The following is a 24,691-nucleotide window of genomic DNA, read 5'->3' as shown; positions in this document are numbered from 1 at the left end:
TTTGATTCTTTTGGATAAATACCCAAAAGTGGGACTGCTGGATCACATGGTAGTTCTATATTTAATTTTTTGAGAGCCCTCTATACTGTTTTACATAGCAGTCGCACCATTTTGTATCCCCACCAACAGAATGCAAACATTCTAATTTCTCCACGTCCTTGCCAACACTTCTTGTCTTTGGGGTTTTTTTTTGTTTGTTTTTTTAAATAATCGTCATCCTGATATTCTGACAGATGTGAAGTGATATCTCATTGTGGTTTAGATTTACATTTCCCTGATGATTAGTGATGCTAAGCATTTCTCATATACCTGTTGGCCATTTGTATGTCTTCTTTGGAGAAATGTCTATTTAAGTCCTTAGCCCATTTTAAAATCAGGTTTACTATATTTTACTACTGAGCTGTTAAGAGTTCCATATATATTTTGGAGATGAACACCTTATCAGATATATGGTTTGGACATATTATCTCCCATTCCATAGATTGCCTTTTTACTCTGTTGAATGTCTTCTTTGTTGTTCAGAAGTTTTTCAGTTTGATGTCGTCCCACTAGTTTATTCTGTTTTGTTGCCAATGCTTTTGGTGTCATATCCATGAAATTAATGCTGAGACCGAAGTCATAAAAGTTTACCCTTATTTTTTTTTAAGGATTTTTATAGTTTGAGGTCTTATGTTAAAGTGTTTAACTACTTACCCATTTATTTTTGTGCATGGTATAAGAAAAGGGTACAGCTTCATTCTTTTACAAGTGGCTATCTAGTTTTCCCGATACTATTTGTTCAAGAAATTATCCCTTCTCTATTTTGTATTCTTAGCACTCTTTTGAAGATCAGTTGACCATATATGTGTGGATTTATTTCTGTACTTTCTATTCTGTTCCCTTGGTCTGTATGTCTGTTTTTATGGCAGTACCCTACTGTTTTGATTACTGTAGCTTTGTAATATATTTTGAAATCAGGACATATGATGCTTCCAACTTCATTCTTCTTTCTCAATATTGCTTTTTTATTTGTGGTCCTTTGTGATTCCATATGAATTTTAGAATTTTTTTTCTATTTCTGTAAAAAATGCTAAAGTATTGGGATTTTGATAGGAATTGTAATTGAATCTCTTGATTACTTTGGGTAGTAAGGGCATTTTTACAATATTAAGTCTTCCAATCCATGAACATGGGATATCTTTCCATTTGTTATATAATATAGATTCTAGTTTAGTTTCACTATGAGAGATTATACTCTTTGAAATCCATTAGCTGAAACTTACTGAAACTTGCTTTATACCCCCAAATATGGTCTATTTTTGAAAACTTTACATGTGTCCTTGAAAAGAATGATATTCTGCAGTTACTGGGTAAAGCCTATTATTTATTTCAGTTAGAGCAGGTTTATTAAGGTGTTTAAGTCTTATACATACCCCCCTTTTTTACTGTCTTCTTTCTCTATCAGCTGCTGAAAGAGGTGTCTTAAAGTCTGTCACTATGATTGTGGTATTAACTATTTTTTCCATTTGTTTCATTCAGCTTTTTCTTGATATGCTTTGAAGCTGTGTTATTAAAACACAATTTTAAGTTGTTTTATCCTACCAGTTAATAGAATATTTTACCACTATGAAGCATCTCTAACTCTAGTTCTTTTTTTGTCTTAACATCCACTAAAGTGATACTGATAGAGCCATGTAAGCTTTCATTCAGTAAGTTAATGTAGTTTAATTTTTTATTCATTAAATTTTTTAAAATTATTTATTTATTTATTTATTTTATCTTTGGCTGCATTGGGTCGTCATTGCTGTGCATGGGCTTTCTCTAGTTGCGGCAAGCAGGGGCTACTCTTCATTGTGGTGTGCGGACTTCTCACGGCAGGGGCTTCTCTTGTTGTGGAGCATCGGCTCTAGGCACGTGGGCTTGAGTAGTTGTGGCACACGAGCTTCAGTAGTTGTGGCGCACAGGCTTAGCTGCTCCGTGGCATGTGGTATCCTCCCAGGGCATGTGGGATCCTCCCGGACCAGAGATCGAACTTGTGTCCCCTGCATTGGCAGGCAGATTCTTAAGCACTGTGCCACCAGGGAAGTCCCTTTTCTTCATTTTTTATATTCAAACTTTATCACTATATCACAGAAAGTGTCCCTTTAAACAGCACTTTTTATTACTATGTGATAATCTTTGCTTTTATTGGTGAACTAAATCCATTTATATGTATCTTGTGAAATTGTACAAGGTGATTCTAAAATTGTATATGAAAACACAAAGGGGACAAATGTAACCAAGACTGTCTTGAAGAAAAACAAACTGGGAGATTTGTTTTACTAGATATCAAGATTGCTTATAACACTATGTAAGTGAAGACAGTCTGATAATGTCTCAAGGATAATGAGACCTGCAGAAAAGACTAGAGTCTCCATGTATATATGGATAAAGATACCACTGCTGAGCCATAAGGAATGAATGGCCTTTTCAATAAATGGTACTTGATCAACTATATATCCACATTAAAAAAAACTTGACTTCTAAATTATGCCATATACATATGCAATTCCTGAAGAACTGCACATCTGAATGTTCAAGTCAAAAATCTTTAAGAAGAGAATAGAGAGAATATTTTCATGATTTTGCGTATACAGAAAGAATATTTAAACAGAATACAAAAAGAACTAATCCCAAAGGAAATGACTGATAAATTACTACATTGAAAATTATTTTTATTTATCAAAGGACATGATTAAGAGGGTAAAAAGACAGACAAGGTATTTCAACATATGAAACCAACAACAGAATCTATAAAGAACTGCTCAGGGCTTCCCTGGTGGCGCGGTGGTTAAGAATCCGTTTGCCAATGCAAGGGACAAGGGTTCAAGCCCTGGTCCGGGAAGATCCCACATGCTGCGGAGCAACTAAGCCCGTGCACCACAACTACTGAGCCTGCACTCTGGAGCCTGTGAGCCACAACTACTGAGCCCACGTGCCACAACTACTGAAGCTCGTGTGCTTAGAGCACATGCTCTGCAACAAGAGAAGCCACTGCAATAAGAAGACCATGCACCACAACGAAGAGTAGCCCCCGCACTCTGCAACTAAAGAAAGACTGCACAGCTACGAAGACCCAGCACAGCCAAAAATAAATAAATAAATTTATTTTTAAAAAAAGAACTGCTCAAATAAGTAAGAAAATGTCCATCTGAAAGTAAACAAAAGCTTGAATAGGTGCTTCAAAAATGGTATGTACAAATAATAAATAGATGAAGAGCTGTTTTAGTTAATTAGTATTCTGGAAGAGCAAAGCCATGATGATATTCTACTACACACATAACAAAAATGTCCAAAATTTTAAAAGACTGCTAATACCAAGTTTTGGAAGGACACAGAACAATGGAAATAGTCATATGCTGCTGATAGAGTATGAATTGTGACAAACCCTATGGAAAGCAGTTTGGTATTATCTACAAAGATCAAATGCATGCATACCCCATGACCCAGCAATACTACTTTTAGATATATACTCAACAGAAATGTGTGTACAAATGTACAAAAAAACATTTATAAAATGTCTATCACCGTACTGTTTACAACAGCCCCCAAACTAGAAAAATTCCCTCTACTCATTAAAAGTAGAATAGATAAATAAACCATGACATTGTCCTGGAAAGTCTTTTTATGGAATCTAATACTATATAATGATGAAAATGAATAAACTATAGCTTATTGCACAAGTATGGATGAATCTCACAATGTTGAGCAAAATAAGTTATATATATATAATCATATATATATGTATATATATATATATATATATGTGATTTCATGTATACAAAGCTCAAAAACAGATAAATTAAAATCTTATGTTAGAAACCAGAAAATTGGTTACTTTCAGAAAAGAGAAAGGAAGTACTGATTGGGAAAGTGTGTATGTGATCTGCTGAGGTGCTGACATTATTCTGTTTATTGACTTGGTTGATAGTTATATATGTGTTCTATTTGTGATATTTCATTGCATTGTACATTCATGTCTAATGCACTTTTCTATATGAATATTGTATCTTATCATTAAAAGCAGTTTAAAAAGAGAATATGTTTTATGACATAAGGGAATAGGGAAACTAAGTCTGGTTCTTGAGTCCATGCTTATTCTACTATATTATGGTGCATCTAAGAAAAAAAGTGAGATTATAGGTTTTGCAGCAAGAACAAGTTACATTCTTAGATACAGGCCACAAATTCACCTATAAAGGGAACTGAAAGTCCCCTATAACATGCAAAGCAACTCAGAAAAAAAATGCAGAAAAGGTTCAGTTGTCAGGGTCAAAGATCTTGTGGAACCTTGGAAGAATATGATGATCAAGACCAAGAGGATAAGGGAAGCAGAGTGCCATGAATACCTGACTCTCCATGCTGAGGAACTATTCTGGATTCCCTAGTGAGGAGGGATTGGTGGTTAAAACTCAGCTCTCATTGAAATAATTATCTTAGAGATGCCTGCAATTAGTTGTATATGTTTAATTTGATTGCTTAAGTAAACCTGGATATAATTTTATCCATATTGTGATTCATGAGTCATTCTCAAAATAACCCCTTTTACTCATTTGGAGTCATTAAAATTCTTGACCAAATAGATGGGAAACAAAAGTAAATCAGAATAGATTCTACTGATAATCAAGTTACTATACTGACACACTATTGCGATTGTTCAGACTGAGTCTGCCTGCAACCTACCTTCATATAGACAATGGTGATATCACACAGCAATGAAGATACACCTCTGGCCAAGAGAAGTGATATAAACCTAACAAGTCTTATGAGACTATCAGGAGGACCAAGAGGCAAAGGGTACAGTCATGGCCATTCAGCTCACAGGAGATACTGAAGGAATTCCCTTAATAAAATATGAGGGACAGCGGGGCTAGACTCTGAGATTATTACATGGTTATTATTCTATTAGTTGAGTTTTATCCAAAACTACCCCAGCTTAGATAAATGTAGGTTATACAATATATTGGCCAATGAATGGAAGGAGGAAGACTATGAGGAAGTGCCTCTATCCACTATCATATCCAAATAGTATATCACAGTTTCCATGGTACTTAACTATGGAAAGTTTGGACATGATGGCATATTTAAGCATCTATGGCAATAACTAGCTAAATAATTAAAAATGAACTTAAAGGTAAAAAGGAGGCATAGTGGTCTATTAGAAAGAGGATAATGAATACAATTAGTTGGATAATTCACACTATCAATATTTTGTTTAAACATTGAGGTAAGAGTGTAAATATGCAATATAATGAGAAAATATTCCAAATCACCCAGTTGAGTTAGGAAAATACTATATATATTAAAAGGTGCATGTTAAACTGAAGTTTCAATAACATTTAAGAGATGTGCGGTCAGTGCTTTATGTGTAGTTTCCTAATGTAATGTCCATAGTCTAGACATCAATTGTTATTAAAAACGGCTTAATTCATCCTATAAGCAAAAAATCTTGTTTCCTTGTCCCTGTTTTTCAAATAAGTTTTGTAACTCCTCATGTTTCACTGTCTTTTATTCTTGTTTGTCTTATCCTCATTTGCTTTTTTGTTTTCTCTATTTCAATCTGCTGATATGCATGTTTTAAACAGTTTTTCCTTAATTATTTTGTTACGTAAAGAGATTTTTACTATACTGTGTTTGAAATATTGACTTTTCTGCTAAGACCTGTTTCACATATCATGCAGCAGTGGTACAGTGGTAAATGTTTAACAGCTGACTGTCAAAAACAATAGTTGTAATTTGTAGCATTTGCTGATTTCCATGGTGTAAATACTCCCACCATAGCCTATTTCAAGCTAACAATGCGATATCACTGAACTCAGATTTGAGCAGAGATGCACACACTTAGCACTCACAAGCCATTAAGAGACAGCTCTAACATATCACTAATAGGCTATTATTTTGTTTGTTGATAATTTGGGGGAAATTGTTCCTAACAATTATTTCCTTAATAAACTTTTGTTTTCTTGCATGAGATTGCCTTATTCAAAACGCACACACTGTTTTGTTGTTATTTTACCACAAAGGATGGGACTCATTTGTTCAAGTCTTCCATATTGTCCACAGGAATTCTAATTCCTTACAGTATTCCATTCCACTGATCCAATCTCATTATTCACTTTTATTCCACTCAAAGTATCCTCTCCTCTGCCACAAACAAACAAGCCCAAAAAAGAGTCATCCACAATTCCAAGAAGTCTTAATGTCTTTATCTATGTTATCTCCACTACAAGAGAGAAATTCTTTGCTTTGATTTCAGCTTGTCAAATTATCATTTTTATTCAAGATCAAAGTTAAAAGTTACTTCCTCTATTAAAATATTCCTCCATCCTTATAGTTAAAAATAATGGGTCCTACATTACACTCCCAAAGTACTTTGTTTATATTTCTTTTACTTTTACTTGTATCAGAACTTACGGGTATAAAATTGATGTCCAATAAAAGACTACTGAATGAATAGACAGACAAATGAATATCATAACATGTTTACTTCACCACTGAAAAGAAATGCTTTCTCTCCTTTATTGGTAACCAGAACCCTAAGAAGTGTCCAGGTTCCCAGCCCACATTCCTTTTAACACCTTCTAAAAAGCCTAAAGACAACCAGTACAGAAGATCTGCATGATGGAGTTTTGAGTTATCCAGATAACTTCTAGTTTATTTGGCATTTGCTAAAACAGATAAACAGAAAACTCGACAATCACTTTGGCTCTACTTCTCATAGGCTTTTAAGAAATGCAAATTCATAGGCTTTATCTATCAATACAATAGAGAATATCTTCAAATAATATTTTCCAAAACATTTTAACTCTTTAGATTATCCATACACTTTTTCAGAGTGCAGATAGGTTTCAAAGTCTAAGAAAAGACCATGAAAAACATTACTCTGGATTATCACACATTTTCCCTGTAGTCACTTCTCCCTCTCTCGACTCATGACTTGCAACTATTTAGGAGCTTTTGTAAGCTTTCCCAGATTCACACCAGTTCCCTGATGGAGTCAGCCATACATCATCTAAAGGATGAAAAAGATGGTAAAATGGCTCATCCATTCAAAATCTAATACAAACAAACCCCTGATGAGCAACTCAGACAACAACATCTCAACAGTTCACCTCAGCGGTGGTTGTCAACACTTAAGTCAATTCGAGAGATTTTTCAGCACCTTTAGAGCAAAAAGTCATCTTGGCAAGATTATAAACATACACAATCACTAAGTGTAGCCACTGTTGCTGAAATCAAGTCAAATAAAAGCAGCTGAGCCTAATCAACAGGAGAGAGAGAGAGAAAGGAGGGAAGGAAGAAAGGCCTAGAAGCCAAACCTTAATAAGAGTGAGGGAGATCAAGAAAAGACATGCTATAGACTCAAATGCTAAGTGCAGAACCTTCAGTACCAGAGGCTGTAGCATCATCTCAACAGTTTCCATGTCTACGGCAATTTTTTTTTTCTCTAACAAGCTTAAAACAGTCATTTATTCTGTTTTGACAGGTGGTCTTTTAATGGCCATGTTCTCAAGTCACTACTCAAGGCTCTTAGTGCTATATGTACTCTCCTTTCTTTTACCTATCTTAAGTTTTTCAATGTTTTTATTTTAAATTCCATAGGAATGCCAACTGCTTAAGCTTTTCTCACCTCCTAAGAAAATTTCTTTCAGAGGAAGCAACCCAGGGTGCTGCTAATTGGCTTTGCATAACAGTAGGCAAATGTGGCCTTAAAGCAACTGTGACATTGTTTGCCAGCCAGCACAAATGCAGATTACCAAAATCAGTGTCTCTGAGAACCTCACAGATGTTTCTATTACTACAACTAACAAACGATGTGACTATTCACATAGGTATCTCTGATGCTAGTCCAAGCAACCTGATTCTTCACATTTAGATAGTCACTTTAATTTCTTACAATCCTCAAGCTGGAGTTTCTAAGTGCTTCATTAAAGAAGTTCAAAAATATTCATCATACAGTGACTGGACTGATAAATCCAAGTCCTGAACTTTGCCAACAAAAAGGAAAAAAATGGACTTCTGGTATGTCTTCAAAATCAGTTGCCTCAAGGCATTTCCTGTATCATGCTCAAATTAGTTTTAATCCAATAGTATATTATTTTGACTGACCTTGTGCATATTTCTTAAAAGAATAGTTAAGAGATGTTTTGCTAACTAGATCACTTTCATGATAAAAAAATATTTAAAAGAAGAAATGCCTATTTTGGGTGTAACACTCAGATAACTTAGTTTTTTTAAAAAAATCAAGTTTGTGGTACCCATCTATGTATCTACATTGAGATGCAGAGCCAAGAGTTCCTGCTGATTTTACAATCCCTTTGGGTTATGTAATACATATTATTCTGCTGATAATAAGCCATATGAAGCAGCATTCTGCTGTATTGACATGGCCTGGCCAAGAACAACAAGGAAAAGAAATAGCATTCAAAAAACTGGCAAAATGAACTCTAAATCCTCTGCACATGAATAAATACATCTGACAAAGTGCAGAGTCTCTCAAAAAAGCCCTTCTTGACCTTCCTAATTTGAGTTCAATTGCATGTTCAGTGTTGAGAAGCCAGTATATGTTCTGCCAATGTTTTAAGCTCAAGCTTTACTACATTTTGTTATTTGTAAAAGTGAAATCCCGGATAATAAGTTATAATTGCCCTATTAATCACTTGAAAAGGGAGTTTGGAAGGAAAATGGGATTTGAAATTGCAATAATTGGTATCCTGAAAGACATCCTTTTTTATTTTCTTACCTAGAGCCTACCACATACTACTATGAAAACGACATGTATGCACTTTTTTTCAAAGGTGAGGTACAAGCACTATGCCTTATATATTAGTTTTTCTAAGGGAATGAAACTTAAAACTTCAGTGTAGTGATGCTGTTAGTCATGATGACCTTTGAACTGGAAAAAAATACAGAAAACCAGGCCATGGATTATAAATTATATTGTCAATGAAAGAGAGAAGAACTTTTTGTTTCATATGTTGTTTCAAGTATTACATTTTCATTTCCTTTTTTCAAATGAATTATAATGTACAACACATATGTATTTTTCTTCCATTTTTCATTTAAAAAATCATTCTTTCTCTTAGCTTTGTTTCTCTGTGTATTGATAGACCTGACACACCAAAATTTACCTTTCAAAGTTCAATATACCAAATCCATCTGTTACCCTTAAAGTATTTTGTGAAAAATCTATATTTTTGCTTATATCCCTAAGATATCTCAATTAAAAAAGAAAGACATAGATTACTTAAATCTCTCTTGTTTAGTTCATAATGAACAAATTTTAGATTGTGCTTGTGTAATTGAAGACAGCCAATGAAAAGGAACAGGTAGCATTTAGGGTATTATAATAACTAAATCAAATTTACTATAAGACATCCAGATAATTGAAGTTGATTAAATAGTCAATGTAGCCCCAAAAAATCATTTAGTTTATCACTTACTGGAATTTTTAGCATTTATACACACACATGGGCATGTTTAAGATTGGCCAATGGTACTTTTAGCCCTTCCTCTATTTCAAGCCTGGTCTTTCTAAAAACATAGAGGGCATAGGTCTCAAACTTTAAATTAGGTGACATCCCTCTAATGTCAGTAACTGTTCTACGAAAACAGTGTCTTTGATCTCTAGGTATAGCTTATATAATAAAGTGATCAAAGACATCCTAGTCAAATGAGCATACAAGGGAAGGAAGGTACAAAACACATCCATTTTGCTTTTTCAGTAAATTCAGATAAATTAAGAAAAACATGTAACTCCATACAACTGACTTGCATCTGTTCTGAAATACAATCATCTTTTAAAGAAAGAGACCACAGGAAAAATTATTCCATCTTCACTGGAAATCCTCCCTTGGAAGAAGGGAGTGGGCCAAGTGCAGAGATTACAAGAGCACAGAGATAGAATGTCATTTGAATGAATGTGTTCAAATAGAGCCAGTGAAATCCATAATTTCTTTTCACATAGTTGGAAAAGTAGTTGGCTTTTGCAACTGGGTAACATTTCTTTCTGGGCAGGTCAATCATCCATGGAGCCACAATCCACACCATACTGTGATTTTCTGCCCATCTGGTGTAAGCCTTTGCATGCAAATATTAAAACCATCTACTTCCTTAAAATGTTTCTATATTTAAAATGAAATAAGTAATTTGAGAATATAGGTGAATATGCAAAATACGTTATCTGGTAGGCAGAGAGAACAGCCCAACATTAACTGATAAGGTAGAAGTAGTATTCATTTTTTGCACTCCCTTATTTCAATGAAAAACAAAAAAACCAAAAAATAAAACCTCAACATTCTGTTTGATGTTATTTGTTCATAGGAATCTCAGAAATATTCTAATATTTAGAAAATCTTAGACACCATGACCTGTGTGTGATATGAATTAGCAGTCCACTAATAACAACATTAATCACCAGATAGTTACATCCTTTGAGTTACTGTGCTAATATTACACAACAGAGTAAAGACTTGAGCAGTGCTCAAGTGTTCTGTCTCATATTTTCCTTCAAATTAAAAATGTACATATTTACTTAAATAAATATAGCACAATAATCATATTGAAACATCATAGGTTTGTAAGATAATGACAATAAAACTTATGTGTTCAGTGTGCAGAAGAAAATATACTTTTTCCCCTTCAGGGTGAATATACTTCACCCTGCAGGTGAAAACATGAGTTACTTTTTTGAGATACACGGGCCTCTCACTGTTGTGGCCTCTCCCGTTGCGGAGCACAGGCTCCGGACGCACAGGCTCAGCGGCCATGGCTCATGGGCCCAGCCGCTCCATGGCATGTGGGATCCTCCCAGACCGGGGCACGAACCCGTGTCCCCTGCATCGGCAGGCGGACTCTCAACCACTGCGCCACCAGGGAAGCCCATCATGAGTTACTTTTAAAGAACAGTATGAATTACAGATTTTCAAAATGATTTTGTATATGTTTATTTTATAAGCAAAGTAATATTTTGAGTTTGTGAAAAAAGGCAAAATATATAAAGTAGCTGTAACATTCTGTACATTCACTAGAAAAATAAATGAATTGATATGATAATATTAATGAATGCATGTGAACTTTGAAATATTTGTTGAATTGCAATTAATTTGTCCAAAAGCTTTCCATGGTCTGGAAGTGAACCTAATGGTAATTTGATCTGAAGTCTTCTCCAGAGTAGTCAGAAAAATATGTTGCAATTTAGTTATGTGATGTGAAAGAAAAAAGAATGACCTTTGGCAATGTAAATTCAAGTTCAGGTCTTGGATCTATTGCATTCTGGCTGCATGACTTTGAATGGATTTCTCAAACCTCTTTGAGACTCGATATCACCATCTGTAAGATGGAAATAGTATGTATCTCTCAGCCGAAAGAATTTACAAATGGTGACCGAAAAAAAGAGTTTATAAATATTTTTAAGACTCCAGACCAAGATGGTGACACAGGAGGCTCTTGAATTTTCTTCTTCCCATGGATGCACTGAATGTATAGCTACAAACAGAGCAATTCCCTTGAAAGAAACTAGCTGAGTGACGACTACACACTGAGCAAATGAGAAAATACCCATATCAAAATGGGTGGGAAATTCTTAGATACACTTTTGCCATGAACACTCATTTCCCAGCTTCTCCCTGAGGAGTGAAGGGTTTGGACTATACATCTAGCACCCCAACTTTTAAGGCTCCCAAAATACTTAGCTCTGAAAGCCAACAGGGCTTGGTTTCTTGAGTTCCATAGGACCATAGCAAACAAAAAAGCAGTTCTTAAGTATGTGAGCACTTACCATCAATACTATAGCTATCCTCCCAAGGATCAGTGCAGAGGGAGCAGGCAAAAATGCTCATCTCCCAGTCTTTCTCTGCAAGGGATTTGACTACATACTTTACAAGCTGCTGCCTGAGGGGTCTGGCTTCTAATTAGTTCACATCAAGATGCTGACTGTGATTCTCCCCAGAGCGTTCAATAGCTGGTGGGCACTTCTCCTGCCTTCTTCTTCTGGTTCCCTCCAACAATAAAACCAAGTCACCAAGTGTCTCCATGGAAGGAGCTTGTACACATATCTAGCACCACAAGTTTTATGGTTGCGACCTGAAGGATGGGACCCCAAATCACCTAGCTCTGACAGCTAATAGAGCATGTGTTTATTAGTCCCATAGGACTGTAGCAAACAAAGAAGTAAGTTTTAAATGAGCACAGGAGTACCCCTCATGTCAACACACCCGAATTCAGTGTAGAAGGAAAGGCAAAAATTTCCATCTCACAGTTTCTCTTTGGAAGGGGTTTGACTGCATACTTTCCAGCCAGCTTGTAATCAGCCTACTTCTAGGTGCTGACTGTGATTCTTGCCTTATGGACACTTATAGGTCTGGGCACACCCTCAACTACTGGGAGCCACTAACGATGAAGACTGTGGCTTGGACAATCACAAAGGTTTGAGAGGTAACCAGGAGCTTGGGCTGGGCTGATAGACAAAGTTCTTCTCCTAATGAGACCAGTCTATCAAGACTGGGAGAGGTGGGTGTTTTTATAATGTGCAGAAACCAACAAAGAAAGTCAAGGAAAGTGAAGAAACAGGGGAATATATTCCAAACAAAGGAAGATAAATCTCCAGAAACTAATCTTAGTGAAATGGAGATAAGTGATTTACCCCACAGAGTATTCAAAATAACAGTCCTAAATATGGTCACCAAGGTCAGGGAGCAATGCATGAACAAAGTGAGAATTTCAACAAAGAGAAAGAAAATATTAAAAAAATACCAAGCAGAAATCACAGAACTGAAGAATACAATAAGTGAACTGAAAAATTCAATAAAGGAGTTTAACAGCAGACTAGATCAAGTAAAAGAAAAGATCAGGGAACTCAGACAAGGCAGTGAAACTCATCAAATCAAAGCAGCAAAAGAAAAAAGAATGAAAAACAATGACGATAGCTTAAAGGACTTAATGAACACCATTAAGCAGACCACCATATACATTTTAAGTTTCCCAGAAGGAGAAGAGAGAGAAAGGGCCAGAAAGTGTATCTGAAGAAATAGTGGCTAAAAACTATCCTAACCTGGGGAAAGAAACAGACATCCAGATCCAGGAATCCCAAAGAATACCAAATAAGATGGATCTAAAGAGACACATCAAGGTATATTATAATTAAATTGTCAAACTTAAAGACAAAGAGAGAATCTCAAAAGCAGCAAGAGAAAAGCAACTTGTTACATATAAGGGAATCTCATTAAGATTATGAGTGGATTTTTCAACAGAAAACTTGCAGACCATAAGCGAATGGGATAATATATTCAAAGTGTAGTAAGAAAAAACTGCCAACCAAGAATACTTCACCCAGCAAAGCTGTCCTTAAGAATTCAAGGAGAGATAAAGTTTTGAAGACAAACAAAAGCTGAAGGGTTCATCACCAGTAGATTTGCCTTACAAGATATGTTAAAGGGAGTTCTTCAACCTGAACTAAAGGATGCTAACTAGTAACATGAAAACATAAAAGTATATAAAACTCACTGGTAAAGTATGTATATATTATAAATATATATATATATACACACACACATACATGTGTATACATACATATATATATATTTTCATACTTAAATTCAGAATACTCTTATATTGTAATGGTGGTGGGTAAATCACTTATAACTCTAGTGTAAAGGTTAAAAGACTGAAGTATTAAAAATAATCCATAACTACAATAATTTTTAATGATTACACAGTATAAAAAATGTTATTTTGACATCAAAAACAAATTGTGGGAGGAAAGTATAAAAATGTAGAGCTTTTCTAAGCATTAAAAATTAAAGTGTTATTGGCTTAAAATATTATACACTATTAAAACTATACGAAGTTTTATGTAAGCCTAATCACAAAGCAAAAACCTATAGTAGATATGCAAAAGATAAAGAGAAGGGAATCAAAACATACCACTACACAAAATCATCAATTCACAAACGGAAGACAGCAAGAGAGGAAAAACAGAAGTACGAAACAGCCAGGAAACAACAAGATGGCAACAGTAAGCCCATATATATCAATAACTTCTTTAAATTTAATGGACTAAATTCTCCAGTCAAAAGATATAGTTGCTGAATGATTAAAAAAACAAGGCTGAACTACATGCTGTCTACAAGAGAATCACTTCAGGTTTAAGGACACACAGGCTGAAAGTGAAGGGATGGAAAATATATGCCATGCCAATGGAAACAAAAAGCAGGGCAGGGCTTCCCTGGTGGCGCGGTGGTTGGGAGTCCGCCTGCCGATGCAGGGGACATGGGTTCGTGCCCCGATCCGGGAAGATCCCACATGCTTCAGAGCGGCTGGGCCCGTGAGCCATGGCCGCTGGGCCTGCGCGTCCGGAGCTTGTGCTCTGCAATGGGAGAGGCCGCCACGGTGAGAGGCCCACGTACAGCAAAAAAAAAAAAAAAAAAGCAGGGCAGGTATACTTATATCAGAAAAAATAAACTTTAACCCCCTAACTGTAATATAAGACAAAGAAGATCATTATAAAATGATAAAGGGTCAATTCACCAAGAGGATATAACACAACGGATAGCTTAGATAGAAAATCAATAACGAAACACTGGACTTAAACTACATTAGATGGCATAGACCTAACAGACATATACAGATCATTCCAACCAACAGCAGCAGAATATACATTCTTCTTAAGCACACATGGAACATTCTCCTGGAGAGATAATACAGTAGGCCACAAAACCAGTCTTAGCAAATTTTAAAAGACTGAAATCATCCCAATTATTTTTTCTGACCACAATAGCATGAAACTAGAAATCAATGACAAGAAAACACTGGAAAATTCACAAATAGATAGTAATTTAACAACATGCTACTGAACGATCAATATGTCAAAGAAGAAATCAAAAGAAATAAAATAAATGTTGAGACAAATGAGAATGGAAGCACAAATTACCAAAACGTATGGCATGCAGCAAAATCCATTCTGAGAAGTTTATAGTGATAAATGCTTACATTAAGAAAAAAGAAAGATCTCAACTAAACAACCTAACTTTACACCTCAAGAAACTAAAAAGTGAAGAATAAACTAAGGCCAAATTAGTAGAAAGAAGGAAACAACAAAGATCGGAGTGGAAATAAATAAAATAGAGATTAAAAAGACAATAGAAAAAAATCAATAAAACTAAGCTTGTTTTATGAAAAGATAAAATTGATAAACTTTTACCTAGACTAAGAAAAAATGAGAAAGGCCTCAATTAATAATGCATGAGGAGACATTACAATTCATAACAGAAATACAAGGGAACATAAGAAACTACTATGAAAAATTATATGCCAACAAATTAAATAACTTAGAAGAAATGGATAAACTTCTAGAAACAAAAAACGCATCAAGATTGAATAACGAAGAAACAGAAAATCTGAACAAACAAATTACTAGTAAGGAGATTGAATTAGTAATCAAAAACCTCCCAACCAAGAAAAGTCCAGAATCAGATGGCTTCACTGGTGAATTCCATCAAATATTAAAGAAGAAGTAATACCAATCTTTCTCAAACTCATCCAAAAAATTGAAGAGGAGGTAAGATGTCCAAACTCATTTTTGGAGGTCAGCATTTCCTTGATACCAAAGCCAGTAAAGAACACTACAAGGAGAGAAATTACAGGCCAATATCCCTGATGAACAGAGATCAAATATCCTCAACAAAATACTAGCAAAGTGAATTCAACAGTACATTAAAAGGATCATATGCCATGATTAAGTGGGGTTTATTCCTGGGATGCAAGCGTAGTTCATCATCTGTAAATAAATAAATGCAATAAGCTACATCAACAAAATGAAGGATAAAGACTATATAATCATCTTAATAGATGCAGACAAAGCATTTGACAAAATTCAACATCCTTTCATGAAAAAAACTCTCAATAAATTTGGTATAGAAGGAAGGTACCTCAACATAATAAGTCCCGTATATGAGAAACACACAGCTAACATCATACTCAATATTGAAAAGCTGAAAACTTTTCCTCTAAGATTAGAAACAAGATAAGGATACCCACTCCTGTCACTGTTATTCAATATAGTACTGTAAGTAAATACTATCTAAAGCAATCAGGCAAGAAAAAGATATAAAAGGCATCCAAATCAGAAAACAAGAAGTAAAACTGTTACTATTGCAGATGACATGATACATATAGAAAACCCTAAAGATGCCACCAAAAAGCTGTTAAAACTAAATGAATTCAGCAAAGTTGCAGGATAAAAAAATCAACACAGAAAAATCAGTCGTGATTCTGTACACTAACAATTAACTATTTGAAAAAGAAAACAAAAATCTCATTTACAATGGCATCAAAAACAAACTACTCAGGAATAAATTTATCCAAGGAAGTGAGAGATCTATACACAAAAATCTTTAAGACACTGATAAAGGAAATTGAAGACACAAATAAATGGAAAGATATCCTAGGTTCATGGAACAGGAAGGTTAATATAATTAAAATGTCCATAATACCCAATACCCTAAAACTCATATGAAACCACAGAAGAACCCCAAATAGCCAATGCAATCTTGAGAAGGAAGAATAATGCTGGAGTTATCACATTTCCTGATTTCAAACTATATTACAAGTAATCAACACAGTATGATATTGTCATTAAAAACAGATATATAGATTAAAAGAACAGAAGAGAGATCCCAGAAATAAACCCATTAATTAATCTTCAGGAAAGGAACCAGGAATATACAATAGGGAAAGAATAGTCTCTTCAATAAATGGTGTTGGTAAAACTGGATAGCCATATGCAAAAAATGAAACTGGATCCCTATCTTATACACAAAAATCAATTCAAAATTGATTAAAGACATAAATTTAAGACTTGAAATCATAAAAACTCTTAGAAGAAAACATAGGGGGTAAGCTCCTTGACATCGCCGTTGGCAATGGTTATTTGGATTTGAGAACAAAAGAAAAGACAACAAAAGCAAAAATAAACAAGTGGGACTACCTCAAACTAAAAAGCTTCTGCACAGCAATGGTAATCATCAATAATATGAAAAGGCAACCCATGGAATGGGAAAAAGTATTTACCATATATCCAATAAGCAGTTAGTATCCAAAATATACAAGGAATTCATACAACTCAATAGCAAAACAAACAAACAAACAAACTAAACCAAATACCACAATTCAAAATGGGCAAAGGACCTGAATATGTGTTTTTCCAAAGAAGACATACAAACGGCGACATGTACACGAAAAGGTATTCAACATCATTAATGATCAGGAAAATGCAAATCAAACCATAATGAGATACTTCCTCACATATTGTTAGGACGTGTATTATCAAAAAGGGAAGAGATAAATGCTGGTAAGGATGTTGGGAAAAGGGAACCCTTGTGCATTCTTGGTAGTATAGTCACTATGGAAAACAGTAGGAGGTCCCTCAAGAAATTAAAAATAGAACTACCATATGACCCAGGAATCTCACTTCTGGGCAAATATCCGAAGGAAATGAAATCACTATTTCATTATCTCAAAGAGATATCTGAACTGCCAGATTTATTGCAGCACTATTCACAATAGTCAAGGTTTGGAAACAATGTAGGTGTCCATCCACAGATGAATGGATAAAGAAAATGTAATACACACACATACACATACACAGATACAATGGAATATTTCACAATCTTAGAAAAAAGAATGAAATTCTGTCTTTTGTGACAACATGGATGAACATGGATGGTATTATGCCAAGTGAAATAAGCCAGAGAAAATGAAAAACTACATGGTATCACTTATGTAGAACCAAAAACAAACAAACAAAATAGTTGAATTCATAGAAACAGAGGGTAGAATGGTGGTTGCCAGCAGCTGGGTGGTGGGGGGAATAAGGAGAGGTTGGTAAATGTTTTTAAACTTTCACTTATAAGATGAATAAGGCTTGAGGATGTAATGTATAACATGGTGAATATAACTGATAATACTGTCTTGTATAATTAAATTTTCTAAGAGAGTAGAACTTAAGTATTTTCATCAAAAAAAAAGTAACTGTGAGGTGATGAATGTGTTAAATGAACTCAATGGAGGGAATCCTTTTACAATGTATACGCACATCAAATCATAACTGTATATGTTAGATATATGTACTATAATTTTATTTGCCAATTATACCTTAATAAAGCTGAAAAAATATTTTTCAAAAGCTTTTTTCCCCCCTGAACTGACATAATCCTACAGAAAATATTAAGAGAACTTTTCTTTGAGTTATTTCTTTTTCAATGTTTCACTGCTCATTAGCCGGATCAATATACAAACCATTTCCTCCCAAGGGTTATCTTTACTTATTTATTGACGTCTGCCAATAACCTGATCAAGGGGAGTACTATATGGATTCCATAACTGGGCAAAAGTTATAGCATATACCATGAGAACATGTAAACTTTTCTTATCTAAGGCTTTCCTTCTTCCTTAAAATTGTAAGAGCTCCATTGTGTTTTCTGAGTTCACGTGATTTTAAAAAAGACAAAAACTATGCATGCATACATTCCTGGTCCTTTACCCCTACTCTTTTGTACTTTTAGTTTTTTACCTCATTTCCTAGAAGGGCATTTACACAGGCTTCTGATGCATCGCAGATGGCTGTGAGATCATGTCCTCCTTCTAGAGCCAACACCACATGTCCATCAGCCAGTGTCATCAATTGCTTCGTCAAATGACCAAAGCCTAACATAATGCAAACAGAACATTTCAAAGTATAAATTAAAAGTTAACTGACCACTAGAATCTAATATTGATTGAGCATTTATTCTGCATATGTCCTTTCTCAGCACTTCCCATGTGCTAACTTGTTTAATACTCACAATAACTTGATAAATTAGGTCCTATTAGTATCTCTATTTAACAAATGAGGGCACCAAAACCCAAGATCCCACAGCTAAGAAGTATCACAACTAAGATTTGCAACAGTCGTTTTGGTTCTTCACCAGTGCACATTACTGCCTTTCACAACACATTCTATGTGTACCTGGATGAAAAACTTGAATAGTGTTTCGCTGTTAATAAGGTAAAGAATTCCGTTTCCTTAATATTTCTTTCCTGTTTCCATCATCTGCCTTCATTATAAAAGGAAGTTTTCTATATATCACCTCAAAGTACTTAACTATCACAATAGATTTTACAGACATTCTTTTACTATGAAATAGTTGATAAATGCAAAAAATAATATCTATTTATGTTATAAAGTATAATATAACAAACACCTGGTCACTCACCTTCCAATTTAAGGAAAATACTTTTGAAGTCCCCAGTATGCTTCTCTCTAATAACATAATTCCTCCTCACTATGGGAAATCAGGATCCTGAGTTTATGTTTATAACTCCTTTGCTTTCCATTGTTAATTTGCTTATTTTGGAACTTTATAAAAATGGTTTTATACTTTTGCACCTTGCTCTTTTCACACATTTTGTTAGCTCATCTCTGTTGATACATGTAGCTACAGTTCTATGCTGTCTAGTAGGCCATTTAACAAGTATAGAAGAATTTATTTACCCATTCTCCTGCTGACAAATATTTAGGTTTTGTGTTATTACAAAAAATGCCCCTATGGGACTTCCCTCGAGGTCCAGTGGATAGGACTCTGTGCTTTCACTGCTGTGGGCCCGGGGTTCCATACCTGGTCAGGGGAACTAAGATCCCACAAGCCATGTAGTGCGGCCAAAAAAAAAAATGTCCCATGAACATTCTTATACCAGTCTTCTGGTGTACATGTGCAAGAGCAGAGTGAAATTGTCATGACTTAAAACCTGCTAAATAATACCAGATCATTTCCAAAGGACTATTATCAATCCCCACTCTGAGAAGCAGTATATATTAGAATCCCAGTTTAGTCACATCCTTGCCACCATTTGGTATGATTTGCCAACTGGGTGGATGAATGACAGCATCTTACTGTGGTTTCCTTCAGTATAAGGAGGAACCTATTTCTACTCCAAATTAGAGTTTTTATTATGAACAGATGTTGAATTTAATTATTTTACTATACCAAATGAGATGGTTTTTCTCCTATAATTTCATAGTGTTGTGAGTTACATTAATATTTCAAATATTTAGCCATCACTGAATTTATGAAATAAAATAAGTTTGGTTGTGATATATTATCTTTTTTATACAAAGCTGGATTTGTTTGACTAATGCTTTGTTTAGAATATTTTTTAACCTATGTTTATGAAAGGGGTTAATCTATAAATTTCCATTCTTTTATTGACCATGTTGAATTTTATTATGGTCAGACCCTCTTTTTCTATTATTTGACCCTAGAATGTTGGGTAGAAATCTTCTGTAAAACCATTTGACTCTTGTGTTTTCTTTGAGGAAGATTTTTATCTATTGAGAATTTCTTTCGGGATTAGAGGACAATTTGTGTTTTCAATATCTTCCTAAGTTATATTTTTCTAGAAATTTCTATCTTTTGTGTTCAAATTTATCCAGTAAAGTTATTTATTACCTTTATTATCATATGTTGGCACTCCAATTAGATGTAGTCATTGTTACTGTATCCTCAACATCTCTGAAGTTTTCTTTCATATTTTCTTTCTGTCCTGCATTATGTGTACTTTTATTTCAGATCTATCTTCCAGACTTTCTCTCTCCAGATGTATCTTATCTGCTATTTATACTTCTACAGATATTTTCATTTCAGTGATTACATTGTTCAATTCTAGATGTTCTATTTGGTTATATTTCATAACTTCCTAGTCATTTTTATATTTTCTTACTTTTGGTTCATGTTTTTATTTCTTTTATTTCTTTCGGCATAATTATTTTATTTTCTATACTTGCTATTTGAAGTCTTTATGGCTTAGTTTTACTATTTTTGGTTTCTGATGATTCAGCCTCATGATGTCTTAATTCTCCTTTGTTTTTTGAATTTTTTTGCGCTCATATTAATCAGAACTTTATATGTGAGAAAGCTTGGAAGCCTGAGTTGAATGTGATATTTATCTTTGAAACCTGAGTTGAGTGTGATTTTGTTTGCTTCTGCTGGATGGCTGAAACATTACCAACCAAGATCAACTTAAAATTTTTAGACTCAAGGGCTGTTTTTTTTTTAATGCACAGATAATGTAAATATGGACCCCCAAAGGATTACAAATTGACATAGAAAAAAATATAGTTTTTTTTCCCTTTCCATTCCCTTTGAAATTCCTTCTACTGATAGCCATAGCTAAGATCAATTTGTTGTTTTATTCAGCAGTATTTCCTTTTCTCCTATTTATCCTTTTCTTTAGAGTTGGCCCTTTGACATTCCCTTTTTTATTCTGGTCCCCAATCAAAACCCTTCCCTTCATAGACCCAAAGCTTCGACTCCCCTTTCTAGTATGCAGTAGTCTTTTAATGTTCAAGCTTTCGCCAACTGAACACTTTGAGATAGCCCAGGGTGGCCACCAGCTATAGTATTTGCTCACTTTTCTTCATCTTTTTGGAAGTCATCCATAAACTTAAAAGAGTAGTCTTGATATTTTCATGTAGGAGTATTTCAGTATATGCAGTCACTCATATTGCCAAATGTAAATGTCTCTCAGTTAACATTTAAAAAATTTTAACATTTCATCAACCTGCTCAATTTCAGGCACTACTGAAAAAAAGAAAGGATAAATGAAAATATATAAAACCATGTGTTTGGGCTTCCCTGGTGGTGCAGTGGTTGAGAATCTGCCTGCCAATGCAGGGGACACGGGTTCAAGCCCTGGTCTGGGAAGATCCCACATTCCGCGGAGCAACTAGGCCCGTGAGCCACAACTACTGAGCCTGCAGGTCTGGAGCTTGTCCTCCGCAACAAGAGAGGCTGCGACAGTGAGAGGCCCACGCACCGCGATGAAGAGTGGCCCCCGCTCGCCGCAACTAGAGAAAGCCCCCGCACAGAAACGAAGACCCAACACAGACAAAAATAAATAAATAAATAAATAAATAAATAATTTTTTAAAAACAACCATGTGTTCAATATGGTATTTCATTTTTTTAATAGGCTTTAAGAACATGCAGGACATAAACATTTAATTTTTAAAACAATTATATTTTTAAAGCAGTTAACAGATGTGTTGCTACAGCATAACACATCTGGACTGGGCTCCCAGATCCTCACATGCTCAGCAGCCCACAAGTTCCTGAATCGACTTGTTGAAAACAAGTGGCCAAGATTGCGGAGTAGGAAGACCCTGAGCTTACCTGCTCCCATGGGCACACAGAAATTACAACTATTTACAGAGCACCTATTGAGGAGAAAGACTAAAAGGATATCAGAAAAGATGTACAACTAAAGATATAAAGAAGGAACCACAATGAGATGGGTAGGAAGGGCAAAGATGTAGTATAGTCAAGACCCATATTCCTAGGTGGGCACCCACAGACAGGAGGCTAATTACGATTACAGAAGTTCTCCCCAAGGAGCAAGGGGTCCAAGCCCCACATCGAGCTCTCTAGCCTGGGGGTCCTGCACTGGGAAGCCAAGATCCCAGAAAGTTTGGCTCTGAAGGGCAGTGGGGATTACTTTGGGGAGAGTCAGAGGGCTGTGGGAAATAGACCCCACTCTTTTTTATTAATTAATGTATTTATTTATTTATTTTAGGCTACATTGGGTCTTCGTTGCTGCGCGTGGGCTTTCTCTAGTTGTGGCGAGCGGGGGCCACTCTTTGTTGCGGTGCATGGGCTTCTCATTGTGGTGGCTTCTCTTGTTGTGGAGCACGGGCTCTAGGCACACAGGCTTCAGTAGTTGTGGCTCGCGTGCTCAGTAGCTGTGGCTCACAGGCTTAGTTGCTCCTCGGCATGTGGGATCTTCCCAGACCAGGGCTCGAACCCATGTCCCCTGCATTGGCAGGCAGATTCTTATCCACTGCACCACCAGGGAAGTCCCTAGACTCCACTCTTAAAGGCACACACAAAATCTTACACTCTCCAGGACTCAGGGCAGAAACAGTAATTTGAAAGGAGCCTGAGTCAGACACACCTGCTGATCCTGGAGTAATAAAAGGGAGAAACCTACAAACAAGAATACTTTACCCAGCAAGGCTTTCATTCAGATTTGATGCAGAGATCAAAAGTTTTACAGACAAGGAGAAGCTAAAAGAGTTCAGCACCACCAAACTAGCTTTCTAAGAAATGTTAAAAGGACTTCTCTATGTGAAAAAGAAAGGGCCATAACTAGAAATATGAAAATTACGAAAAGAAAAGTTTTATCGGTAAAGGCAAATATATAGAAAAGGTAGTAAATTAGCCACGTATAAAGCTAGTAGGAAAGTTTAAAGACCAAAGAAGTAAAATCATCTATATCCACAATAAGTACTTAAGGGATGCACAAAACAAAAAGATGTAAAATATTATGTCAAAAACAGTAAACATGGGAAGGGGAGTTAAAATTCAGGGTTGTTAAAATGTGTTTGAACTTAAGAGATCAGCAACTTAAAATAATCATATTTATATTTAGATTGCTATATATAAACCTCATGGTAACCACAAACCAAAAATCTACAATAGATACGCACACAAAAAAGAAAAAGGAATTCAAACATAATTCTAAAGATAGTCTTTTGGCTTTAAAAGACACATGAGACCCAATGCACTCAACAGATATATAGAGAAAAAGATATCAGGCTTGTGGTTATCAGAGGTGGGGTTTAGGGGGAGGGGGAATTGCATGAAGGCAGTCAAAAGGTACACACTTCCAGTTATAAGATAAATAAGTACTACGGATGTAATGTACAGCATGATAAATCTAATTAACATTGCTGTGTGTCATATATGAAAACTGCTAAGAGAGTAAATCCTAAAAGTTCTCATTGCAAGGAAAATATTTTTTTCTATCTCTTTAATTTTATATCTACATATATGGGATGATGCATGTTCACTAAACTTACTGTGATTATCATTTCATGATTTATATAAGTCAATTTATTATGCTATACACTTAAACTTATACAATACTTGCATATCAATTATATTTCAAAAAAACTGGAAGGGAAAAAACCAAAACATTAACAAAATTAATAGACTGTTTAACAGCAGTTTTGGGGTTATCGAAAATTTAAGCAGAAAGCACAGAGAGTTCCAATATACTACCCTACCCCCTTGCTGTGGTTTCCCCTATTAATAATATCTTGCATTAGTGTGGTACATTTGTTACAGATGATGAACCAGTATTGATACATTATTGTTAACAAAAGTCTATGACCAGGATTTACTCTTTGTGTTGTATAGTTCTATGGGCTTTGCCAAACACATAAAGTCATGTATCCACCATTGTAGCATCATACAGATTAGTTTCAAGGTCCTAAAATTCCCTGTGCTCCACCTATTCATCCCTCCTCTTCGCCCCCCAATCCCTGCAAACAAATGATCTTTTTTGTCTCTATAGTTTTGTTACTCATTTTTTCAGTGTTTACATTAATTCAAATTTTTAGCTTCTTGTATTAACCATTCTAAGTACAAGACTATTTCATTCTCCCTCATTTATATAATATTTACAATACTTCTATATCCATGAAAACTTGAAAGAATTATCATGAATGTGGAAATGCATGGTCTGCAAGCCTACCTAGGCTGCTCTCAAGCCTGACCTTGTTCTTCTCTTAGGTATTGTGGGTTTCTGTTTGAAAAGAAAGTAAATTTTCAGGATAAGGTTGGTAGAAGTAATGCAAGTCT

The 24,691-nt window shown here is 35.1% G+C and overlaps 1 protein-coding gene across 10 annotated transcripts in view; it reads right to left on the bottom strand.

The window, feature by feature from the left end:
- Positions 1 to 24,691, bottom strand: part of HDAC9 (histone deacetylase 9) — a 581,092-nt gene that overhangs the window by 60,255 nt on the left and 496,146 nt on the right. For all 10 annotated transcript variants that reach the window (XM_027102607.1, XM_027102608.1, XM_027102611.1 and 7 more), the window contains one exon: positions 18,587 to 18,720. In XM_027102607.1, coding sequence (XP_026958408.1) covers positions 18,587 to 18,720 — 134 coding nt within the window. The remainder of the gene's footprint in view (positions 1 to 18,586; positions 18,721 to 24,691) is intronic.

Source organism: Aethalodelphis obliquidens, unplaced genomic scaffold (genome assembly GCF_003676395.1).
Source record: "Aethalodelphis obliquidens isolate GAN/ISIS:26980383/991018 unplaced genomic scaffold, ASM367639v1 scaffold5, whole genome shotgun sequence".
Lineage (NCBI taxonomy): Eukaryota > Metazoa > Chordata > Mammalia > Artiodactyla > Delphinidae > Aethalodelphis > Aethalodelphis obliquidens.
The sequence above is the reverse complement of the archived record's forward strand: the minus strand, read 5'-3'. Positions and strand labels throughout refer to the sequence as shown.